The sequence below is a fragment of the Notothenia rossii genome (assembly GCF_949606895.1).
Source record: "Notothenia rossii genome assembly, chromosome: 11".
NCBI lineage: Eukaryota > Metazoa > Chordata > Actinopteri > Perciformes > Nototheniidae > Notothenia > Notothenia rossii.
In genome coordinates this window covers 49,505,781-49,528,553 of record NC_136910.1, presented here as the reverse complement: position 1 = coordinate 49,528,553, position 22,773 = coordinate 49,505,781, and the positions used below count along the sequence as shown (strand labels likewise).

The window sequence follows — 22,773 nt, the reverse complement described above, 5'->3', positions numbered from 1 at the left end:
ATTTGAAGCATGATTTCTTTTTTTAATAGTCTAATACATCTAAAATCATTGCCAGTGTTATCAGTTGCAAGTGTGTGTTTGTTGTATTAATGACGAAAACATAATAGGCAGATTTCACAGTAATTATAATAAAAACGTAGCTCAAGCATTTATGCAACTTGATTTGAAGCGTGTGTGTGTGAGGGGCAGAACCGTGTGTGTAGGGTGACCAGGTGTCCCGCACTGTGCGGGACTGCACACACAGCATTTTTATTATTTTTCCCGCGTCCCACACATTGAGACTATGTCCTGCATTTGAGTGATAGTGGCGCAGAAAGGCTGGATCGGTTCGCTGACAGCCGGCACCGCCGTATATTGTCTAAACGGCATCATGTAAGTTGCACAGAGGTCCCCCTAGCCCCCCCCGTTGACAGTTCACGAGCGCGAGTGTCTCCCGTCCACCCACCACCCCGTCCACCCACTAAAAAAATCCCCACTACACCACTAACTGTAGGCTATATATAAAAGTTCCTTCAAGGTTTACTGTTGACCTCAGTCCGTAGCCTACACAAGAACAACATAACAAGGAATTTACATAAGCAGACAGTTCGGGGTGTAGCCCCTAAACAGTTCTAGCAATGGCTCCCAGCTAATTTTTTCCAAATGTCAGCTAAAAAAACCCGCGAAAAATGCGCTCACCTTCTTCTCTCCTGGTTCCTGCTCAGCCAATTAATTGAGTAGCCCCGCCTCTACCTGCCCGCTATTGGTCAATCTGACACAGCCTACCATATGGCCAAACATTCAGTGACATAAACACATTTAGATTAGGATACGTTTAGACGTGAACTGATATTTTAAATCCAATGTAGTGTTTTTATTGTATTGTACTTCATACCAATTTGCATTGTCCCATGAAAAATTAAAGCAAACAAGGATGTCAATTTCCAGACATACCTAGTCTTGCATTAGTGGTAAAATGTATCCAAGTACATTAAAGTACTGTGCTTTAGCACCGTTATTAATTAATAAATTTAGTAGCAATATATGACGGTAAAATAAATGCAGGTGACATTTTCCAGCATCATGAATACTTTATACAGTTTGGTACTATCTCAGTGAAGGATTTTGACAACAGAAAGTAAAATATATCAATACATGTTCCACTACTGCTAATAATGAGTGTCTGTGTCTTCTGCAGTTATAGATATGCTTTGTAAATGATATTATATTGCCCTCAATCACCATCTCAAAACACCAATTCAGAAATGCACCACAAGACACCATTTTCAGTTGAATTAAAACAGCTTTATTAGTGTACACTGTAAGAAGTTGTCTGTATATGTAGAATAGTTGGAAAGCTATGAAGATAGTCATCAGTGTTTGAAGAAGACAGAAATCCTAAGGGCTTGTGTTCTAATGGAAAAATGCTCCGTTGATAGCAAGAAAAAGAAAAAGCATGTATGGTCAAATAAAAGTACAACTTTACAATAACATCACCAGTGACATGTAGAAACTTCACTTTCTCCAAAAAGCCACATTGTCGTTATGAAATTCATAAGAAAGGGGCTTGTTTGGGGATACACAATTGTCATCACAATAAGAAAAGAAAAATACAATATGTTACCTGTAAATAGGAATGTGAACCTTTGATGTAGTCTAAATGAAACCTTATCTCCAAAACAGAACTCTCAGAAAGAGAAAAAATCTTGTTTGTTTTAGGGTGAAACATTGGGTGGCACGCATTTCAAGAAAACGAAAAAAAAAGTTGATACAAAGGCTTTTACTGGACCCTGGCAATATGCATAAAACGGCGTGTCTAGCCATCAGAAAATACAAATTACAGAGGAATTTGTTTGAATACATACTCCGAACATTGAGGTCACTGCATAGAACAAACATGTGGGTTAGCAATGATAAGACAAGCTTAAAGGTAACACTGTTTTGTCTTTGTATGTGTACAGACCTCTGAAAATTCCAGTTATCTCGAATAAGTGAAAAAAAAGAAAAACAGACCAGCAAAAAAAGACAGCAAAGGGCAGACAGAACATTACATCATTTCATTTGGCTGCTCCCATTCTGGCTACAAGTGACTATAACAAATAAGCTTGATGAATGAAGAAAACGCTTTTCCTCAAGAAGCATTTGCAGAAAGGTGTTCCTTTTTTAAAAAGTGTCAATCTATCGGTTTGGTCCAAGTGCTTATGTTCTGTAGGAGTGGATGTCATCTCAAATCCAAATCTAGCATCATAAAGTTTCTGCAGGCTGCTGACAATAGGAACGATTAAACACCAGGATTCTTATTCCAGTCATTGAATGATCAAATACACTACAGCATATTTGTATAATCTACATTTCTCCCACATGTTGCAGTAGTGAGAAATGAAATTTTAAAAAATGGGAATGTGTGCACATTGGCAATACTTTGCAGTGAACTTAGACCACTGTTGTTGTGTAATCTGGACTGTGACAGTATGCATCAAGATTTTGGGGCAAGCACACTCACAATCCCTTTTTTCATGCTAAATATCTGCTAGTATATCTGGGTATGGTTGAAAAATCAGCCGTAAATGGTATTTTGAACATGAGAATAAACATGTGGAGATTGGCAGCAGCTTTCACACCGTGTACTGAAATGTCCCGTGTTGCTAAAGTAGATCAATTCAACACATTTACCTTCCAAAGTCAGAGCTTTGATGCTGGCAAATAATACTGCATAGTAGCTTAAAACCATACAAAAAAAAAGGCTGAATTTTTGTTTGTATGGCTTTGAACAAAGGTATCGATTTGTAACTCACCATTGTTATCAACCCCAAAAGGAAATTGGTCAGTTTAAATATTAAGATCAAGCTGGTAAAGTTCAAAATTGGAGCTATGTGTTTTTCATTACCGATGAGGTTTAGTGGATAAGCAGTGTAAGGGAAAAATTGTAAATACATAAATTCAGTCTTTGGGACAGACAAAAAGTAAAGGCAAGAAATCAACCTTTTTTTAACCAGTTCTAACTTTTAACCAATTCTAACAGCCGATTACTACAAAATCGACCAATTACTTTCGCCATTTTAGCAGCCGAATGGTTTTGAGGGAAACAAATGGATTGTACTGATGATGACTGGGCCTCTCAGTCACAACATTGTGGTAAATACAGTGAACGTGTTACATCCTATGCTACATACTTCGTCATTAAGCTGTGATCATTTCAAACTGAGGGCATATTCTAAAAAAATATTGAATTCTAATAAAAGGGAAGAAAGCTTTGAAGATTTTAAATATATTCATATATAAAAAATACATGAAATACAAAAAAGTAGTTAAAGAATGTGTCAAGAAAATAATAGCTGTGCAGTACAACTAACTCGTCAAATACTGAAAGCTCATACGATTTGGACTCTAAAACACCCATGGAGATGGCTTTTTAAAAATGGGGGCAAGACATTTTAATAGAATGAAATGAATTCTCTTTAATAATCCAATAATAACAATATACGGGGGGAAACTCTTAAAAAGGGAACATTCTTAAAATAATGGAAGATATCTTTAGTAATTGTCAATTGGGCTTTTTTTCCACATTCCCATCTGTGCAAAGCATATCTTGCTGTATTTTACATCAAAAGGCAACTTTCAAATGTGCATAATTTGGGGCAGTGCAAGTACAGTAAAGGGGCGGCCATTTTTTTAAATCCCACACTGCAGGGCTTATATTCGTATCGTCTAAATAATGGAATCGATCCAAGGAAGACTCGGGCGATGTCTACATCAGTGAAACCTAAGTGAAGGGATTTCTTTTCATTTTTAGACAGCAGGGGGCGACATTGTCCTAGTTTCCAAATCCAACATACATCTCTCTCTCATAAACAAGATGAAATAATTGTAAAAGTTAAAAGCGTGCATGGTGGAAACAAAGGACATTTTGGGCCTCAACTACCAGAAGGGGGCAAACTCCGTAGATATTACCGTCTGAAATTAAGTTCAAAGATTGTATGAAGTTCAAGAGAAGGGACACGCCCTAAGAACCTATTATTTTACACATTCCAGTCATCAATGCCGAATCGCAACCGTTTCAACTCTGATCCAAACACCTCCTCCACGGCACACTTTAATAGGACCAGTCACACACAGACGTAAGCTAACGATCTGTCGCTATGTCAAACGAGGGTAAATAGAGTGGTGTCTGTATGTGTTGCAGTGCATAATGTGTGTGCATTAAACATGTGAAGAGAGTATGTCGTACTAATAAAGACTTCATCGTGCTCCCTCACCACTTTCAGAGCTGAAGGTCTGTGATCACCACAACATGGGATTGATAAGGAGAAAAGCAGGAAGTTCTAGAGTAAAAACTGGAGTAGAAGTTTGGTCACCGAGAATAAAACCCTGGAATAAGCGCTTGATCGCCGAGAATAAAACGTAAGGTGTTGGAGCGGACTTTGGTTGAACGTGAGCTTTGAGTGGCAGTACTACTGTTGTGTAAACAGAGGTCTTAATGCTGAATCCAAGTTGTGCTGTCGTCGCTAGGTAGTGAAGCTGTAAGGTGGTCTAGTGGTGGTACAGACTGCCCCTGAAGCTAGAAGATCACATGCTGAAAATCCAAAACAGCTGCTGCGGGACAGTAAAGCTCTTTCTGGATCAGAGCCTCAGTCAAATCCCAAAAATATGAACGGTCCAATATGACATCACTCTTGTCTATTTGATATTGCAGGGAGACTTCAATTATTAGGTCCATAATTACTGGAATGTAATCCTTACATGAATCCATCAGAGCCAAAGGTGACCGGGCCCATTGTGACATCATTGTTCCACTATTGGCGATGTCATCATCCCAACATCCAGGTCCGTTGTGTAATCCTTGTTTTTCTAAATGTTGGTACGTCAGTTCAAATGTTGTGAAATGTCAAATGGGTTTGGGCCCCCGTTTAGGACATACTGGAGCAGCGCACTGACGGGGAGCCCATCTGGGTCAGGACCTTATCTAACCACTGGAGGGGGCCGTTGAGATGCAGCTCGATCCAACAGGGAGTGCTGGTGACCGTCTGGCGTCTGCAGGGGGAAATACATAAGGAGGGTGAAGTGAAATCACACATTGTTACAGCATGTGATGAGTTATGGGTCTTTCATGAGTAGAATGTTAATATAAGCACAAGCAGCACTGGTACAACAAACTGAGGAATGCAATAGATTTTACACATGCAGAGTAGATGGGACCAAAATACGGAGTGCGGACTGGAACTAGAGAGGAGCCAGTTCACCTCATGGGCCACTGTCGAGGTGCCCTTGAGCAAGGCACCGAACCCCAAACTGCTCACTGACACCGGCTAGACAGGTTGCCTCTCCGCTCCGGATCCTCTCAACTGCATGCGTGAATATAACTGTGTATTTTTGCAGCAAAAAGTGCATGTGTGCACGACTAGAACTGTGTGTATTTGTGTGTGCCTGACCTGTATAATAATCCATGTGCATAAACAGAGTGGAAAATTGAATTTCTCGCTCGGGGGATCAATAAAAGTCCATCTTCTTCTTCTAGATCATAGCTCATGTACCTGTACTCTGCTCCCCAGCCCTTGACGAAGCTCATCCTGATGGTGCACATCCTGGTGAGTTGGTAGACCGCCTCGAAGCCCTGATTGACCGACTGAGCCAGCAGTGCAGCAAACTCCTGGTTGTTAAAGATCTTCAGATTACAGCCTGATAACAGAGAAGGATCAAACAAAAAGGAATAAAGCATCTATTTTAGAGGAGGCATGCAGAGAGACAACACCTTTCTCCATCTTGATAAGAAAATAAGGGACAGAAAAACAACTAAATGGGACAGTTATGGACAAACCTCAAGGATTCATTACTTGATAAAGTGTAGTAGGTTTAATCGTTCAAAAATGTGTCAGATGTATATTTGAAAGCTCTGCACAATCAAGCAACATTTTATCGAAATGACAAATTGTTCTGGTGCAATATTCAAATGGCAGGAAAAATGATATGTGTTAAAATCTAAATGTGTTTAATTAACATGTATAATAAAGTACTGTGTAGCTGCAGAGATATCCCAGCCTAGAAATTGTGTACGACAGACTGTTTTTGGTACAGGTCTCTTTAAAATTCACAACATGATCATATATTTTTCAATGATAATGATACAAAGATTATCGATTCTCCGATGCCGTGAATCTTATCGCAATATCAGTCAAATAAATCGCAGTTATTTCCAAATTGTGCATCTTCAGTTTGCGACAATGTTTTTCAAACTTTCTGTTAACATAACAAAAGCAAACAACCGATTCCTTTTGATGTGTGGGTGTGATGCATGATGGGTGATTATTCTCCAGCAGACTGCGGAGTCCAGACCCCTGAACATGTTCTGTGACTCGCTAATGATACTGTTCAGGCTGCTCATTTGGCCGAGTATGAAGTGGTCAATGTTACACAGGCAAAGATGTGTGTGTGTGTGTGTGTGTGTGTGTGTGTGTGTGTGTGTGTGTGTGTGTGTGTGTGTGTGTGTGTGTGTGTGTGTGTGTGTGTCAGGCAATGTTTATCATAAAGGTTATCCGTTGATAAAAGGTCATAACCCATGTTTCTCTTCCTATCATCAGACGGCTTTCTTAAAAACTCCATTCTGATTCGTCAATTAGAAAATTGAGCTATCGGCCTCTTTTCAAATAGCAGACTGTTGTTAAGGACGCTCTGATCAAGGGACAATGTGCAGTCATCTCCATTGCAGAAATAAGTCCACTCAATTTAAAGTCAGTGGTCCAAAAACACATCCTCCATCAGCACAACTCTGTGGAATACTTTTTGAATATTAATTTAGATATTTGTGGAGAGCACAAGACTTTAGATACATGATGTCTGAACTGTCCTGTGTAAACAAAACAAAACAAAAGCAAGAAAACTGTGCAAGAGAAGGAAGGAGGTGAAAATGAGTCAGAGAGCTGGACGACAGAGAATTCAGCAGAAGAAGAAGAAGACAGACAGGAAGTAAACACTGAGGGGACAGGGTATGGGCCATGCAGTGTTTAAAGACTGGTTAATGGAGAAGGAAATGCCTTGGACATTAACGCTCAGCATGTTATAGACCTGGTGGGATCTTGCAGACGGTGGCCGGGTGCCAGCCGTATCGCTGGTTGCAGTTTGGACTTTGGACGAAGATGGCGCTGTCGCTGAGGCACTCTGCGAACACTTCCCCCCCGATGTAATACAACCTCACACCTCGACCTGCAGAGGGATGGAGAGGGAGATGAGCAAAGATAAAAAGGGACAGGAAGAAAGGGATAGTATAAAAAAGATATGACTGGATAGTATAGTTTCTATTAACCAGCTTTTTAACTCACTGTTAAACCTTTTGAAAATGTCACATGTAAATATGATTTATTTATGCAGAATGTTTTTAATTACTTTTAATATATAATTCTGTATACAATAAATAATGTATTTAATGTTTTTTTTATTATAATAATAATAACTCTTAAATTGATCATTTATTTAAATGTTTTGTTTATTAATATTATTATTTATTTTAAATAAAATAAATACAACAGCAAATGTGTTTATGAATTGAATGTATTGTTTTATTATTGTACTTTCTTTCTTATTTTTTTGTATATTGCTGGAAAAAAGCCAAAATATATATTTGCCATATAACGCAAAAGACAAATTATAAAGAATAAGTACCTCAGATGATATCATGTTTATTTAGCAGTATAGCCACAACAAATAAATAATTATTTCAAAATAAATATTTGTACTACAGTATTTCCCAAAAGCCTTGGCTTTATGATGCTAATAATCTACGAAGAGTTTCCTGGGCTGTAATGCTAGAATGAACTGATCTGTGTATATAATTACCGATACAGTGCGTTGGTGTGTAGAAGTGCGTTTGTTTGTACCTATATGTCTTCTTGTCATTTCAACAGTTGCGTTCCGGTTGACGTTGCTGAGCAACCCGAGGCAGAAGCGTTCAGAGTTGGAGGGGTCGGTGAAGCCGTCGACTGTCAGAGACGGCTGCGAGGCGTGGAACGTCTCTCCCACCCGCTGGTTCAGCTCGTAGTACGCTATCGAGCACCAGAACGCTGGCTCGCTGTAGGTAACCGGCTGAAGGTCTGAAAAACAGAATCGAGAAGGGGACATTTGTACATCTCAAAAACTAAGACTGTTTTAGTTTGTACTTTCATAGCTTTTTCAGGCCTCCATTTCTGGATTTTAAAATCATGTTTCAATATGACAATGATTTCCCTCTCTATTAGAACTAGCTAGGCTCTTCAATCTCTCACATATAAAGGACTTTCCAGAGCTATTCATCCACTCCATTAGAAAACTGATATAGAGCAGTCTTACCCATGGCATTACTGACAGGTGACAGGACGCCGGGTGACATTTCTGCTGGTGAACCTGGGAGAGAATAAAGAGAGAAGAAAGTCATGTACCATTCATCTGTATTACACTTGACGTGCAAATAGTGCCGTTTATTGTCACTGCTACCGCTTGTCCTATTTATGTTCACTGCTGCAATGACGTACGTTTGTCAGCACAAAGAAATAAAAGTTTTGTTTGTTGATTTAAATCAAGCAGCATGTACACTAACACACAACTCAGTCTACCTGATTCCATACTTTGATTCATCTGTTGGTCGCTGTTCTCTCCATCTTCACTGATGTAGCCAGGTGGAGGAGTCTCTGCAAAAAATAAAACATAAACAAACAATAAGAATACAGCTAAAACAACACACCGACGCAAACAGACTGAGGTCTCGGGCTGGCATTCTTACCTTTAATCACATATTGGATTCTAATTTAGTTGGTTTGTATGGCAGCTAGTATAAGAAGTGGATAAAAATAATCCTGCATACAGACCTGGTATATAGTTATTAGGAGGGTCTATGCCGGCAGGGAAGTTGGTGTTTTCGGGGATGGAGTTTGTGAAGTCGTCGAGAGGAGGAAGCTCCGTCAGGATCTCCGTGTGGCGCGGTACCAACACGGGGGGCAGCACTGGAGAGATAAGGATGGGTCACTTACCGAGCAAATTGGATTTTGCTACACAAATGTACATTTTATATCTAAATTCGTTTTTTTTTCCTAGAGAAGTGTGCTCACGAGACAACATTCTGCTTCTTCAGCCAATTCGTTTTTAACCAACTTTACTAAGGAAAGTTTGGGATAAGGAAACTCTTTTAGGTGCCTGAAAAGTTTTCTTCAATATTTCAAGCTAGCAGAGACACAGACTTCTCAAGGAGCATTACCAGGCGTCTCCACTCTCTGGTAGTGGTAGGGGTTGACACACACTTCGTCCTTTTTGAGGTTGAAAGCGAACTGGCAGGAGTCGATGGCCCTCAGCTCGTGGTGGCTGTGCAGGTCGGGCCATCTCCACAGGCGGCAGTAGATGACGTGGGGCAGGCCCTTGCGGTGGGACACCTGGAGACGCCCGTCCAGTGACCTGAGAAGATCGGTAGAGAGGACAGCTATACGATCAGAAGTGTGACCAGGCCATAACTCAACCTTATGGAAATCACAATTAAACTCGTTGTGATGTTATAAATCAACAATTCTGCAGGTTCAACTGCTTAGTCAGTGAACGCCACTCGTGTTTGATGTCATAGATTTTGGATATTGCCACAAACAATACAGCTCAATAAGTGCATGTCTGCAAGATCTATGAGGCATCGTTACACTATAAGCAATAATAAGGTTGTATTATGAGGTGCAATTAAAAAAGGATTAGTCTCAAAGTCTTTCCATGATTAAAATGGATTACAAATGGCAATACAGGTGAGTGTGTTGATACTGCACATTACAGAAAGACAGGTGATGAATGAATGAATGAATGACAAGATGTAAAGTGACTAATTGTGTTTGGGGGTGTGTGTGTTTGTATATTCACCTGCCGTGGTCAGGGTATCCGTACATGCCTGAAGAGTCCCACTGCTCTATCGTGTGGCCTGAGCCCAGACCCCATAGATCTGAGCAGTTACTACACACACACACACACACACACAACATACACACACACACACAACATGCACACACACACACGCAGGACAGGTGAAAAAGGATAAAAATATATATGAAAAAATATGGTAAACATGAGGCATTCCAAATTATTAGGATGAAATCACAAACATGTACAGTTGGTCTCTTATTGGCACAAAGAAGGAAATACAAAATCCACCCTTGGATTTTTTAATAAGAGACGCTAACTGGATGACAGGTGATCATGTGACAAATGAAAAGACAGACAGAGATGCGGTGTAATCAGGTGAAGCAAGTAGTGGTAGAAACGGATTGAATTGTGGTTGAATGTTTTTAGATGGTTGGTTTAAAGCTCGACCACTCACTGTCTTCCTCTACATATCCTTCATTATAGAAAAGCAGTGGTAGTGATGTAACTATGGCGCAGAAGAAAAACAAAGGTGTCCAATCGTGGCATTTCAGATGGGGGGAGTGTGGAGAGAACTTTGTGATGTTAGCCTTTCAGACCATGTAAGCGCACAAAGACCTATTATAAAACACACAACAGGAAACAGAAAACCCCAAAAGCATAATAGGGCCCCTTTAATAGTTTTTAGGTCTTTAAATAAGCTCCTTCAATACCTAAACTAAACATACACATTTCAGCTAATTATGACTTAGACATGAGAAGTGTGACACACAACGATGACATGTCAATGAGCAAATAAAGAAGTTGAATGAACTATACAAGATGTGGAGACGTGATAACAGAAAGAACTGATACAAATGCGTCTACACCAGTGTGTGTTCAACACATCCATTCCAACTGTAGTTAATTGTCTTCATAGTTTGCTCAGTATGTTGAAAGAAGAGGAAAGGTTGCCGTCTCATCGGAGACAGATAATTGCCAGACCTGTCTGTACAAGACCTTTTAAGTCGACACTTATCAGCGTACTCAGAGTTCTCCAACTTTAATCTCCAGACACAGCTATACATCCTTCCTCACCAAAGGGACGCCAGTACAATCCTTACACTGGCTGCCTATCAAAAGCTTTTTGAGTAAGACTGTTGATCCTCGTCTACTCAACTACTGTCAAGTCAAAGGGGTTCACTTATCAGTTGATTATTTGTTACACATCAAGGGAACATTTTCGTACCTAGAGCTGGTTTTAAAAACACGACATGTTTATCTCTTTCTGAGGCCATCGACATTTTTCCCGTCACGACTCAAAAAGCTGCCCATGCATGCTATCTCTACACTTGTTCGTTGAGCTGTTGAACTCTTCTTCCGTCTTGTTTATTTTTGCCTCCACTCAAAAAGAAATCTACAAAGCCCTACACCTGCTATCTCCTGGCCATCCTCCGTCACACACCGAAAGAAAGAAAAAGGACAACTTCAAGAGGCAATTTATCTTAGGCTTTCATCAACCTTACTTCTGTGTTCAAAGGGAAGTGAGCTGTGCATCAAAGACCTGGAGTGCCATCTCCCGAAAACTGCTGAGCGCTGTCAAGTAATACATCCGGACCTAGGACTCAAGAGGGGTTGCCCCTAACATGAAGCTACTTCTACCAAGCCAACTTCAATCTGTGAAGAATTACGGTAACAATAAATTCTCAATTTCATCACGGCCTATGGAATTAATATCACTTAACCAAACAGTGAGAGGAAACACTTGATCATGTGTTTCATTTATTTCTATACCAATGATTCACCAATTGGATTGGCACAAACATAAAAAGTAGTGCAAAACAAGTTGGTGACTCATTGAGTTGAAACGAACATAATGGGCCAAACCCTTAAAAAAAAAGCTTTCTTTCAAGAAGACAGTAGCAGTTCTTCAGTAAATGTGTAAGAAGCAGCAGCATCCCCTTATCAGAACCACTTCAGAGAGACTATCTAACCTACATTCCTCAGAGGCCTGGCATCCGGCACTTTAGCTTCACATGCTTCTACTTCTGCACTCTTTTTCCATTTTACCCATACAGCTGCAGTTGACACCAGACTGTAGGTATACTGCATAGCGTACAGTATATAACAGGGGTGGGCAAACTTTTTGGCTCGGGGGCCACTATGAGTTGTAAATTTGACAGACGGGCCGGGCCAGTAGCAGATCGGTAAAAGAATATTTAGCTGTCCACTCCATAAATACACTCGACACTCAATGTTGACTTTTCTTTTCTTTGGTCCACTCATTGTTACAGATGCAGGTTCAAAGGTGAATTAGGTTCAAAAGCGAATTATTGCGTCATCGTTTGCGTAATGACGTAACCGTTTATGTGCCTTCTTATGACCCACACGGCGTTTTACGTCGCTGATTTTCTCCGCAACACCGCTCACAACAACATCAATAGAGGACTGCGTCGGGTAGTTTTTAATTATACGAAGCCAGATTAAATTAAATAACTACTTCTCCAGCCTTCAACCTTTCTCCAGAGTGCCGTGGTGCATTGTTTATTAATGTGGTTCAGCTGCATTACTGCCTGCTGCAGTGCTGCTCGTGCACCGGAGTTTATTCTCCCGTTAACTCGCGGCAGCGGCCGCTGTAAAGTTTTCATTGTCTGACTGTCACACACAAGCAGCTGATAAATATCCCCCATCCCCATCAGTGAATGTGTTTTAGTCTGAAAGCTGTTTGGCATCACAACGCTGTTATGAACGTTTCTCTGCCATTCTACAGGTGATGTTAGCATAGCAGGCTAATCAGACTATCTTGACTACTTGTTGCTATCATATTGTGGAATAAGCCGTTTTCACACATATTTTACCGGAGTAGTTTTCGTTATGATTATACTTGTGATGGCCACATGTAGCCCATGTATTGATTTCATCCGATAGCTGCAATAACACAAAACATCTGTCTCTTCACAATAGTCAATAACAGTGAACGGATGGTCTATTAAAGTAAGGTAAAATAAACAGAATCACACTAAGCCTGGTTAGTGTTGCCTGACTTTATATAAGTGTTTTTTATAAGTGTGTGGTCGCGTTCTAGTCACTTTGCTCAGCACTCTACTGCTTGTTACTTGTATTCGCCGACCTTGCCGGGTTGCCGAGTGGGGCCAGCTGAGAGAATAGACCAGACTCCAGCAAAGGTAAATTTTGTCTAGTGCGCCATCTAGTGAGATCAACTGAAATGCCGGGTATTGTAGGAAAAAAGGCAAAAATGAATGCGGTCTTTACTATTTGGACAATTTTGTACCAATATTCGGCGGGCCGGATTCAAAAGCCCAACGGGCCGTATATGGCCCGCGAGCCTTAGTTTGCTCATGCCTGGTATATAACCACCTATATGGGGATGTACAGTATGCTGCAGTGTCATCTGGGATCAATAGTTATCATTTATTCATTTGGTGTTCTAGAATTGCCTTGCTTTATACTTAAATTACAGAGCTTCACAACACTTCCGGTACGCGCTACACCTAATTATATTACTTTGTTACTAAGACATATAAAAGTAGCTTGTTGTTGCAAAGTGTAAATCTAAGAAGCCTGGCAATGTGATTAGAGCTTCAAGACCTCAGCCAGCATCCGTACTGAGTGCACAGCTGAGAAACTATCCAGTAACAGAAGACATCACCACCTGATTTGGCGATAATCCTAGAGAATGAACCCTTCTACGTTTAAGGAAAAGTAAACACACGCAGGACATTATCACCGCCTCAGCTAACTCTGCACCTGTTTGTTTGTCTTTCTTTCTTGTCACCTCTGATAAACACCTGTTTCACAAAGTGGAGGCAGAATCATGTCTATACAACGCTGGGAATCAAAATACATTAACATTGTTGTCCAACCAAATGCATTCCACATTTACCTAGATGGCTTTGTAAAAATAAATATAAAAACGATTGATTCCCACGTTCAAGAATTGTATTCTTCTGTGATGCACAAAGCCATTTATGCCATGTTGGAATTGCGGCCCAATTCCAATCGGGTCCCTACACCCTTTCCCTACCTACTTATAATCTAAACCCTATAGGGTTGGACTATAATTGGGCATACATCCCCATCAGCGCCAGGTGATTTTAGGATTTAAGAAAAATAAAATGTCTCGACAGGAACACATTCTATTATTAATATGTCAATCAAAGGGAACTAAAAGAGGGTAGATTAGAAAGAAAATTGGAGAAGGGAAGCTCATCAAATCTGCACACAGCAGTAGGGCTGTACCCGAATATTCGACTATTCGTTCGTTGGCCAACTATTCGTGTTTCAATTTCATTATTCGGTTTTTCTTCCAATTTTTTTTTTCCTTTCTTAATGTGTGCTATTAATAAAGGCGAATTGCCATATTCTTATACTATATTTATACTTTTGAATTGCACTGTTAAAATGCGGAAATATATACAATCTCAGCCTGTGCTCCTGACATCGCGTTCACTCAGTCTCACAGTCACGAACGCAAACGGCACGCTTCACCTCGCTTCACCTTTCAACAACTCTGAAAAGTCACGTGGATGCTGTAAGTAGTAGACTAGCTTAGCTGTTGTCAAGTTGCCATGATGAAGCTGCTTTATCCGCCGTTTAAACAGTAACGTTACACATGATAAAAACGTGCACTTTGCTTGGAAACTAGTTGCAAGCAAGCAACCAAATTGTTTTTTTATATTAGTTTATTTTATTTTATCCGAATAGTGAAAATAATAGGAGTAATGTGGGAACATCTGGGGCTAAGGCAATTATTGGCATAAAGTTGAGTAGCTCAGCCTAATAATAACTTGTGTCCATAGGTGCATCCCCACGCATCCCAGCCATCAACATCCTCAACAATACAGCAGACCCTACAGCTACCCGACAGAGGACACATTTAGTTTTAATGTTTGCGAGTACTGAGACAATAAATAAATATAAATCGTAATAGTATGCTCTTTTCCGCTTCTGCTTAACAGCGTGTTGTCAGGTGTCTCGGATTCGGAGCGTGTTATGAAACCTTTTTGAAAAAAAATGTATAAAAAAAAAATACAAATCTCTCCGCACCGAATATTTGAATATTCGCTGCTGATTACTACCGAATATCAGGAGCCCGAAAAATGGTATTCGGGACAGCCCTACACAGCAGAGACGTTGATTGACGTTAATCACATGCTTCTCATGGGGCTCCCCTTGACTTTTCCACCTCTGTCATGGTAAGGTTTCACCTGGTCCGGTGACATGACTCGTGTACCTTGTCATGCAACACAGGAGAAATCTATACTGAGCCACATGACCTGTAACCCTTCAGGCTAAGAGTCTACAGAACGGGAGGACAACGTTTCTTTCAGAAGGAAAACATCGTTATACAAACTACTGAATAAATACTTTGTTTTCTTTTAAGTTTGTTTCTTTTTCTTCTTGTACTAATGTAAAAACATGCTTTTTAAAGGTCAAGGTGTCCCATTTTCAGAGAGTATGTAGATGTGTACAGATAAAATGGATAAAAGCTGTTTGTTTTCACTTTGGCTTTGCTCCTTCTTGAGAACCTTGGCAAAGACGCTCTCTACATTAAATGACTTCTTTACAATTTACTTTGTCTCATCATTTCTTATGTCTACAGCCTGTATCAGGTCCTACACTTAGATATGTTCATCATATATAGAACCGGGTTTGACTTGATTTGTGCTCTAGAGCAGGGGTTTTGCGGCTATTACCATCTTGTTCAGCAAAACGCCTCACAAACTGATTAAGATAAACAGCTTTAGTGCGTTTTGATTCAATGCTGAGCACAGCCAAACTTCAGTCTCTTCTCCGTCATTGTAAACCATAAATACCTCATTCCTTCCGTCTACTTGGGAGCCGAAGGTGCCGTCCCGTTCAAATGAAATCGCAGCCAATCACATTTCCTCGCTCGAGCCAGAGCCGGAGGAGGGGTTACAAGGCTCGCGTCTTAGGGACTTTCTCTCATAAATGTCTGATGAGCCACAACTTTTATTTCAAAACAAAGCTGACGTCTCCTCTTTCACTTTAGGTAACTTCACTAAAAATCGATCCATGTTGCCGCTCGCATAAAGTTAGCTGAAGTTAACTAGCTAGATTTCACTGCTTCTCGTTATTTTTTTCTCACGCTGCGCCTCCCTGAAGCTCTCTGGCGCCTCCCAGGGGAGCCGCACCTAACACTTTGAAAACCGCTGCTCTAGTCTAGAGCATACAGTCATGAAAAGCTGTCATCAGCCATTCAGATTCATTCGAAGTGTTTTTTTCTTCCTTAATTCAACATTTGGTTTCCTAACACTGCCTGAGAAATGCAACCATTCAGTTCCTTGTTCCCTTGAATTGCCAACCACTGGTGCACCGATTTAATTGATTCTGTTCTTTTCTGGTTGAGGCAATAAGTGCTCTATTACATGGGGTGGCCAATGTCCAGCATAAATCAAACCATATTTATACTTAAATTGCATGCCATCAGTTAGACACATTCCAAATCCGCCTTTTACTAGAAGTCTACAACACCGAAGAACATTTTTATTGAAGCCATTTTATTTAAACAAACTGAATTTGCAGAAGGACACTACACACTAGTGCTGCTGAGTATCGGTGCATCTCCACACGTACCAATTGTAATGTATTCAGAACCATTTTAAGACTGATCATGACTGTTGGAGTCTACGATAAACTCAAGTAATTTAGTAAATTTCTTATGATAGAATTCCCCTGAACTTATTATCATTAGCACCTTCCAATAAGCTGTGTCACCTATATAATCAACATAATGGGATGAAAGACAACACTGGTACAAGGTTTGGCGGTTCAGAATGTTTGTAGCTGCAAAAAGAAACACGGCGTAGGAGCCACTGGATCTTCAGCGAAAGGCACACGTTTCAGGCGTATAGATAATGAGTCCTGGTTCACAAAGTTAACGTAGTTTGGCTGGCAACTCGTGTTGCAACATCTGTTTCCTCCAATCAGGTTTCACTTCTGCTAGCTTGCTAACCTATGGCCCGACAGAATGAGGAAGTGGACCTGCTGTTGCATAAAAAAGACTTTTCTTCCTGCAAGCCTGTGGTCGCATGTCACCCTCCTTCTGACTTTCATGTGTGTTGGCACACACCTCGCTGTGCTGATGGTGTTGTGGTTCACCAGTGCCTGAGCATGACTTCCTAGATTCCAGATTCGTGAGAAAGTTCAACCGTCTGTTTTGAATGTTACATTTGTTTGTGTGTGTGTGTGTACCGTAAACAAATGTAAAATTCAAAACAGACGGATGATGTGTGATTGGGTTGGACAGTGTGTTAAACATAAATAACTTAACACATGGTTGTTACTAGGGATGGGTATCGTTAAGGTTTTAACGGTACTAATACTTTTATCGATACCGCTTATCGGTCCTGTCTTTTAACGGTACTCTTATCGGTTCTTTTGAAAAAAAAAAAAAAGTAAACTAACGAAACAAATTGTGAACAAAACTAACATTGCTTTTTATTTAAATTAAATACATAATATTTCACATCAAAAGAAACAACAATGTTTTAACAAATCGTATTAAATAATCTGATGACAGAATGGCTGAAACTTTAGCAAAATAAATAACTCAGTTACCTCTAATCATTAACCCATGTTTGTATAATGTAGTTAACTCTGTGTGTTGCTGCTAGCATACATAACACCTGACGTGGAAAGGTTACTCGTGGACGGGGCTACAGAGCTACTAGAAAGACAGTGGAACCCGGTGCATTTCTCCGTCTGGATGTGGAGCACTTTTGCTAAATGTTTAGACAAATTGCTAAACTCTTATTGCATTTTTGGTAACGAGCATTGTCCACATCGAGACGGGTAAAGTTTAACCACACCTCGGAGCGCGTTCTCTCCGCCATCTCCTCTGTGTGTGTGTGCGTGTGCGTGTGTGGCTGTATGTAGCAGCCGCGTGTGTGTAAACTGCCCCACCCCCTCGCAAGCAGGCGGGGGAGAGAGATCGAAAATACTAAAAATAATCATAGAAGCATTATACAGTCTTTTTGCGTATTAGAAACGGAGTTGGCGACACTAAGACTGCAATATAATGTTTGTGTAGCAATAATACTTTTTTTTTTAGATGTCTCCAGTACCGATAAAAACACTGATAACGTCAGAGTTTAACGGTACCACGGTCTTTAATAATTCAGCCCCGGGGCCCGTTTAATACCGGGGCTCGGTACCCATCCCTAGTTGTTACCATTTCCTATGACAATAGAGTGGTGCAGTTAAGAGTTCTAAACCCGGCAATGAGTTAGAAAATTAGCTCTTGTCCCTCGAGTTGAACGCAGTTCTTTGAATGACTTTCTGGTTAGATGCATGTAATATGATATGTGGTTAAAAAAAAGCTAACGTGTGAATGTCTGAAGCTTCTATGCGTCTGAAAAATGGTTGTTGCTAAGAGGTGACTAAATTAGATTGCGCCAAACATTAGCCACCTTTAGCTAAGCAGGGACATTGACGTGGAATCATGCAAGCGTGATGTTGTTTGTTTACAGATTTAGCCTAATACTTCTGGGGATTGCATTTACGCTACAGCCCTTAAAAAAGTGTTGTGTCATTAACGTGTAAGTGCCATGGCCACAAAGCTTTTCATTGTTCTGAATCGAGTGGGAAAATCACATTGCTTTTCTTCAGAGGGAATCCTTGCGATGCCAACTTCCGGGTCGGCGTACAAAAATACGATGGTCCAGAACCAGTCTAGGACCATGTTGTGTGTGTATTATCATGTAAAAACAGAGCCAGGGAAGATAGATATACCGGTTGTGTGTCTCACCTGGGTATGGTGACACACTTTGTGTTGCTGTTCTGCGTGCTGATGGCTTTCTCCAGCTCATCCAGCTGCCCCGTCTTCTTCAGCTTCTTCACCAAGCTCTTCACGGCCTTCTCACACCACTTCTCCTCCTGCCCTCCTCCGTTATGCTCCCCTACTCCTCCGATGCCTCCTCCTGCTCCTCCACTCCCTGTAGGAGTCTTCTTCCATCCCAGGAGGCGCTTCACTACCGGGGGAGTGAAGGGAAGGATGGAGGACATGGTGGCTATGTGTGTGTGTTTGAAATGTGTTTTGATGTCCCTTTTAATCTGACGTAAAGAGAAAAGGGAGAGGGGAAGTAGGCGTCCTACTGGATATTTTTATTTATGTCCTTCTTTTAGTCCGAACTAAGGCATTGGTCTTGAGGAGTCTTGTGAAACATCACGTGGAAAGTGTGCAGTGAGTACATCTAAAGAAACCTAAGAAACAGAGGGGAGGAAAGAGAAAGGACACATCAACGTTTGTGAACACAAACAGTAAGATGGTTCGGAAGATGAAAAGTCTTATTGCATAACATTATCTTCTGAAGTGATGACATGAATTATGCCCACTCATCTAGACTCCTGAACAGCTTTCTTTGCCCAGAGTGATATCCGTCATAGCACCCCTGCTGCTACCTCTCCAACCATGTACGACCTGTATGCTGTACTGTAAGAACTACAATCTAGTATTGCGCAATAGTCTTTGGTGCTTTTCAATCATAACAACAATATTTAGTTATATCTTTCCACCTTGCAAAACCATTTGAACTTTTACGTACTTTAAAAACAGAACCATTTTTAAGGATGGCATTTTTTGGACTGGCCAATAGTTGCCTACATACTGTGTATCTTACCAGAAGTAGGATACATTTAAAAATGTACATGCCTCGAGTTGAGTCACTATATTTTTGGGGGTTTATGTAGCATAATTATCGCAAAATCTTTCTTTGCATTAGAGTATTGATATACAGACGCGTATAAATTGATATATAAAAACAGATGTTCAAAGTAGTAATTTAAACGCAATATACGTTCTCAATACTGAGCATTTAACAACACGTTAAACATCATTGTGACTTACGTATTGTGATAACATTGTTTCATGAGGCCTCAACACTATTATTATTATTATTATTATTATTATAAATACATAGAAATAAATTAGAAAGACTTAGATAGTCTCATCCTAAATAAAATGTTATATTTATAGGCCTGTATTGAACGTATAAAGTAACAATTCTGATAACTTTCATGATAGCTAAACAAAAACAAGTAATCCATCACCATATATTCCAGACTATGAAGGCCAGTTACTAACTCATCAAAAACAATCTTAGTATCTTAATAATTATTGATTTCACTCCGAATGGCAGGCAGTGGATGACCCTGTGCTACATTGTATCTCTTCTTTATTTTGTCAACCTTAAAACAACTCAACTAAAGCATCTTCTTTTCTACAGAGAGGAGAGGAATGTATGTATGAGGTGACAGAGCTATGTCGATATCTGGACTAATCCTATGCTAATCCTGTAGTAAACCCTTATATTGAAACCAACCAGTGTTTCCCCTCACACAAAAGCCGAGCGAACTGTGATAAACCCAGGTCAGGAGCAGGTGAACCCTCTAAAGATTTACATCCAAATTAGTAAGGCAACTGTGCTGAAAAAAAACTAAAAATGTTGAATTCAGAGGCCACAACAGACAGGAAATAGTTGGAAATTGGCACCGACCCAAGATCTGGTTTGCCTATGTAACCTTATCCTATTTTATAGCAATGCATGGATCCATTTTTTTTATACTTATCAGGAAACAGATGCTCTGACAGGGCAAATACAGGAGGGAAATAAAGAGAACACTTTAATTGAACAGTCAAATCCAATTTGAAAATATGGACCGTAGGTTCTCCTAAGGAAGAAACACTGTGCACCATTTTATTCTAATCTATTCTACTCCGTTTCTTCTTGCACTTATTTTATTAAATATTTTTGTTGTTGTATTGTTTATGTCCTATATAACTATGTTGCAATGTTGGAGGAGCTTGGGAATTAAGATTTGCATTGCCATTCCTACACTGCAGCTACTGTGCATGTGGCAATAAAGCCTACAATCCTTGAAAAAAAGGGTGTTGTGTGTGTATATTAGCAAAGCAGATTATTTTTTGATTGACTTAAATAAAACAAACGGTGATGCAGATATTTAAATTTAGCTCTCTGGGTGGAAATGGATAACTGTTCTTAGCATGTTACGCCGAAAGTCCAAGCTCCTTCTAAGAATTTATTTCACAGGCTTAACCCTTGGACTGCTTACTATTAGTGCAAGAGTATGTATGGCTTCCAGAATGACTAACACGATTCCTGAAAATAATTAACTACAATCTTAATTACCTGCAGTTGCTTTTTATTGTCAAAACATTCAAGCCTGCTGTCCATTAACTGCTTCAGGGAGAAGGCTTTGATGCCAGAATCAAAGAAGGCTGGAAAAACATAAGTTAAAAGCTCTACGTTTGAACCCTAATTGGGGTCATTGAAAAGTGATTGTGTTGCTAAACATAAAATAAGGAGTGTTATTATTCCTTTTTGCTAAGGGTTGATACACAAAGAAGGGGAAAAAACTCCTAAAACAACAAAAAAGGGGGTCCCAGAGACAAAACCATGTCGTGTGTGGGAGTCGTTCAAACTGAACAGAATGTCTTCATAATGTAAGGAACAAAAAGCACAAAACGTGCTCTTGTTGCCACAATGTCGCCGATTTGTCTGCTCAAAATGCTGGACCACCGTTATCAAGGCCTTGTGGGCAAAATAAGCAACGTTATTTTGTCTGCACGGTCTTGCTTTTTGTGTGAGAAACGGTGTGTTTGGGTTACTTCTTCTCCCAAACCATACACATAACACACACACGGCTTAAGAATAAGCTAACGCTACTAGCGGCGATTCAACTAATCAGCCAGCGCGTGGAGACTTTGACAATATACAAAAAAAGCGAGTTCATTTCACTCCCTTGTGACATATGCTGTGAGCTACAGTGAAAATATGCAGGTTTCTTTTGTCTCGAAATGACTGATAGCCCCCCTCATATCTCCTCCTCCCCTCGCCTCCAAAAAAGAGTGCAAAAAAATCCGCTAGCAAGCTTGCTACTTTGTGTCACAGACAAATAAACAGCTCTGTTGCATGTTTTGTCGCTTACAAATCATATCGGTTTCTTTGTTAAACACACACTCACCCCACGAGGAGATGAAGGGGTGCCAAACGGTGACTCAGGTACCTGTCAGAAACGCCTGCTTGTTCATTTAAAACACATTCAGAGACACTTTAAACTGTATTTTCCACCTCCGAGCCGCCGGGATGATGGCCCCTCATTCAAAGCTCAACCAAACATGTATCGCTTCACGCTAAACATGAACTGCAGCACGACGCCACCATATCCCGCCTCCTCCCGCTTCCTATTGGCTGTTTCCCGGGGTTCAGCAGATAACCTGTTGCCAGACGCGTGTTCTATTGGCTTGAACTCGTGTCTTTTATATGTTGTCACGAACGAAGGTATGTCGGTGATGTTTATCATTGGGTACCTTCATTATCCTTTTATAATTGCATAACAATGTAGTTAGTCCATAGAATAGAATAAAATGTAATACAACCAAGAAAATGCCTTCTTTAAAAACTCGTTGGACTTGAACGTAAAGTGAAAAGATTTAGCTTGAAAACACAACCAAGACTATGGTAATTATGACAAACAAGATAACCGGTGAAGTTAGTTTAAGGTTGGATATTCGACAGACATTTGCGGACCAGCCAGCAGCGTCAGTTTCCCCTGCTGAGGCTTTCACTTAGGGACCATCAACAAATGACTTTTCAATTGCACAAGAACAATGTTCTTTTGAATAGATCGACAGCTTCCCGATCGGGTGAATATGAAACAAATCCAAGATCATTTGTTGAACACACCTATTTTGATTGCATTTTAATACTTAAAATATTTTTATATTAATATTTTGTATGGGAAAAATTATCATATTGCTTCAATAACTTCCAGGTCATGTAACCTAATCACTCAAAATCAGGGCCTGGTCAAATAACTACACTTGCTGCATAGGACACACTTATTTTAATTGCATTTGAATACTTTAAATATTTTATATTCATATTTTGATGGAAAAAT

At 40.1% G+C, this 22,773-nt stretch overlaps 1 protein-coding gene across 3 annotated transcripts; it reads right to left on the bottom strand.

Annotated features, from left to right (window-relative positions):
• Window positions 1–1,262: 1,262 nt before the first annotated feature.
• smad2 (SMAD family member 2) lies at window positions 1,263–22,057 on the bottom strand. Of its 3 annotated transcripts, none has more exons than XM_079659561.1 (11): window positions 21,838–22,055; window positions 18,602–19,056; window positions 9,835–9,924; window positions 9,197–9,390; window positions 8,811–8,945; window positions 8,559–8,633; window positions 8,296–8,349; window positions 7,848–8,060; window positions 7,039–7,176; window positions 5,511–5,655; window positions 1,263–5,010 (listed from the first exon to the last, which is right to left on the bottom strand). In XM_079659561.1, exons 2-11 carry the CDS (start codon window positions 18,856–18,858, stop codon window positions 4,887–4,889), a joined length of 1,425 nt encoding a protein of 474 aa, XP_079515687.1. In that variant the 5' UTR covers window positions 18,859–19,056; window positions 21,838–22,055; the 3' UTR covers window positions 1,263–4,886. The 3 variants fall into 3 exon arrangements, with proteins under 3 accessions (XP_079515687.1, XP_079515688.1, XP_079515689.1); XM_079659562.1 differs by having other exon boundaries at window positions 8,571–8,633; XM_079659563.1 differs by lacking the exon at window positions 9,835–9,924 and having other exon boundaries at window positions 21,838–22,057.
• Window positions 22,058–22,773: the final 716 nt, after the last annotated feature.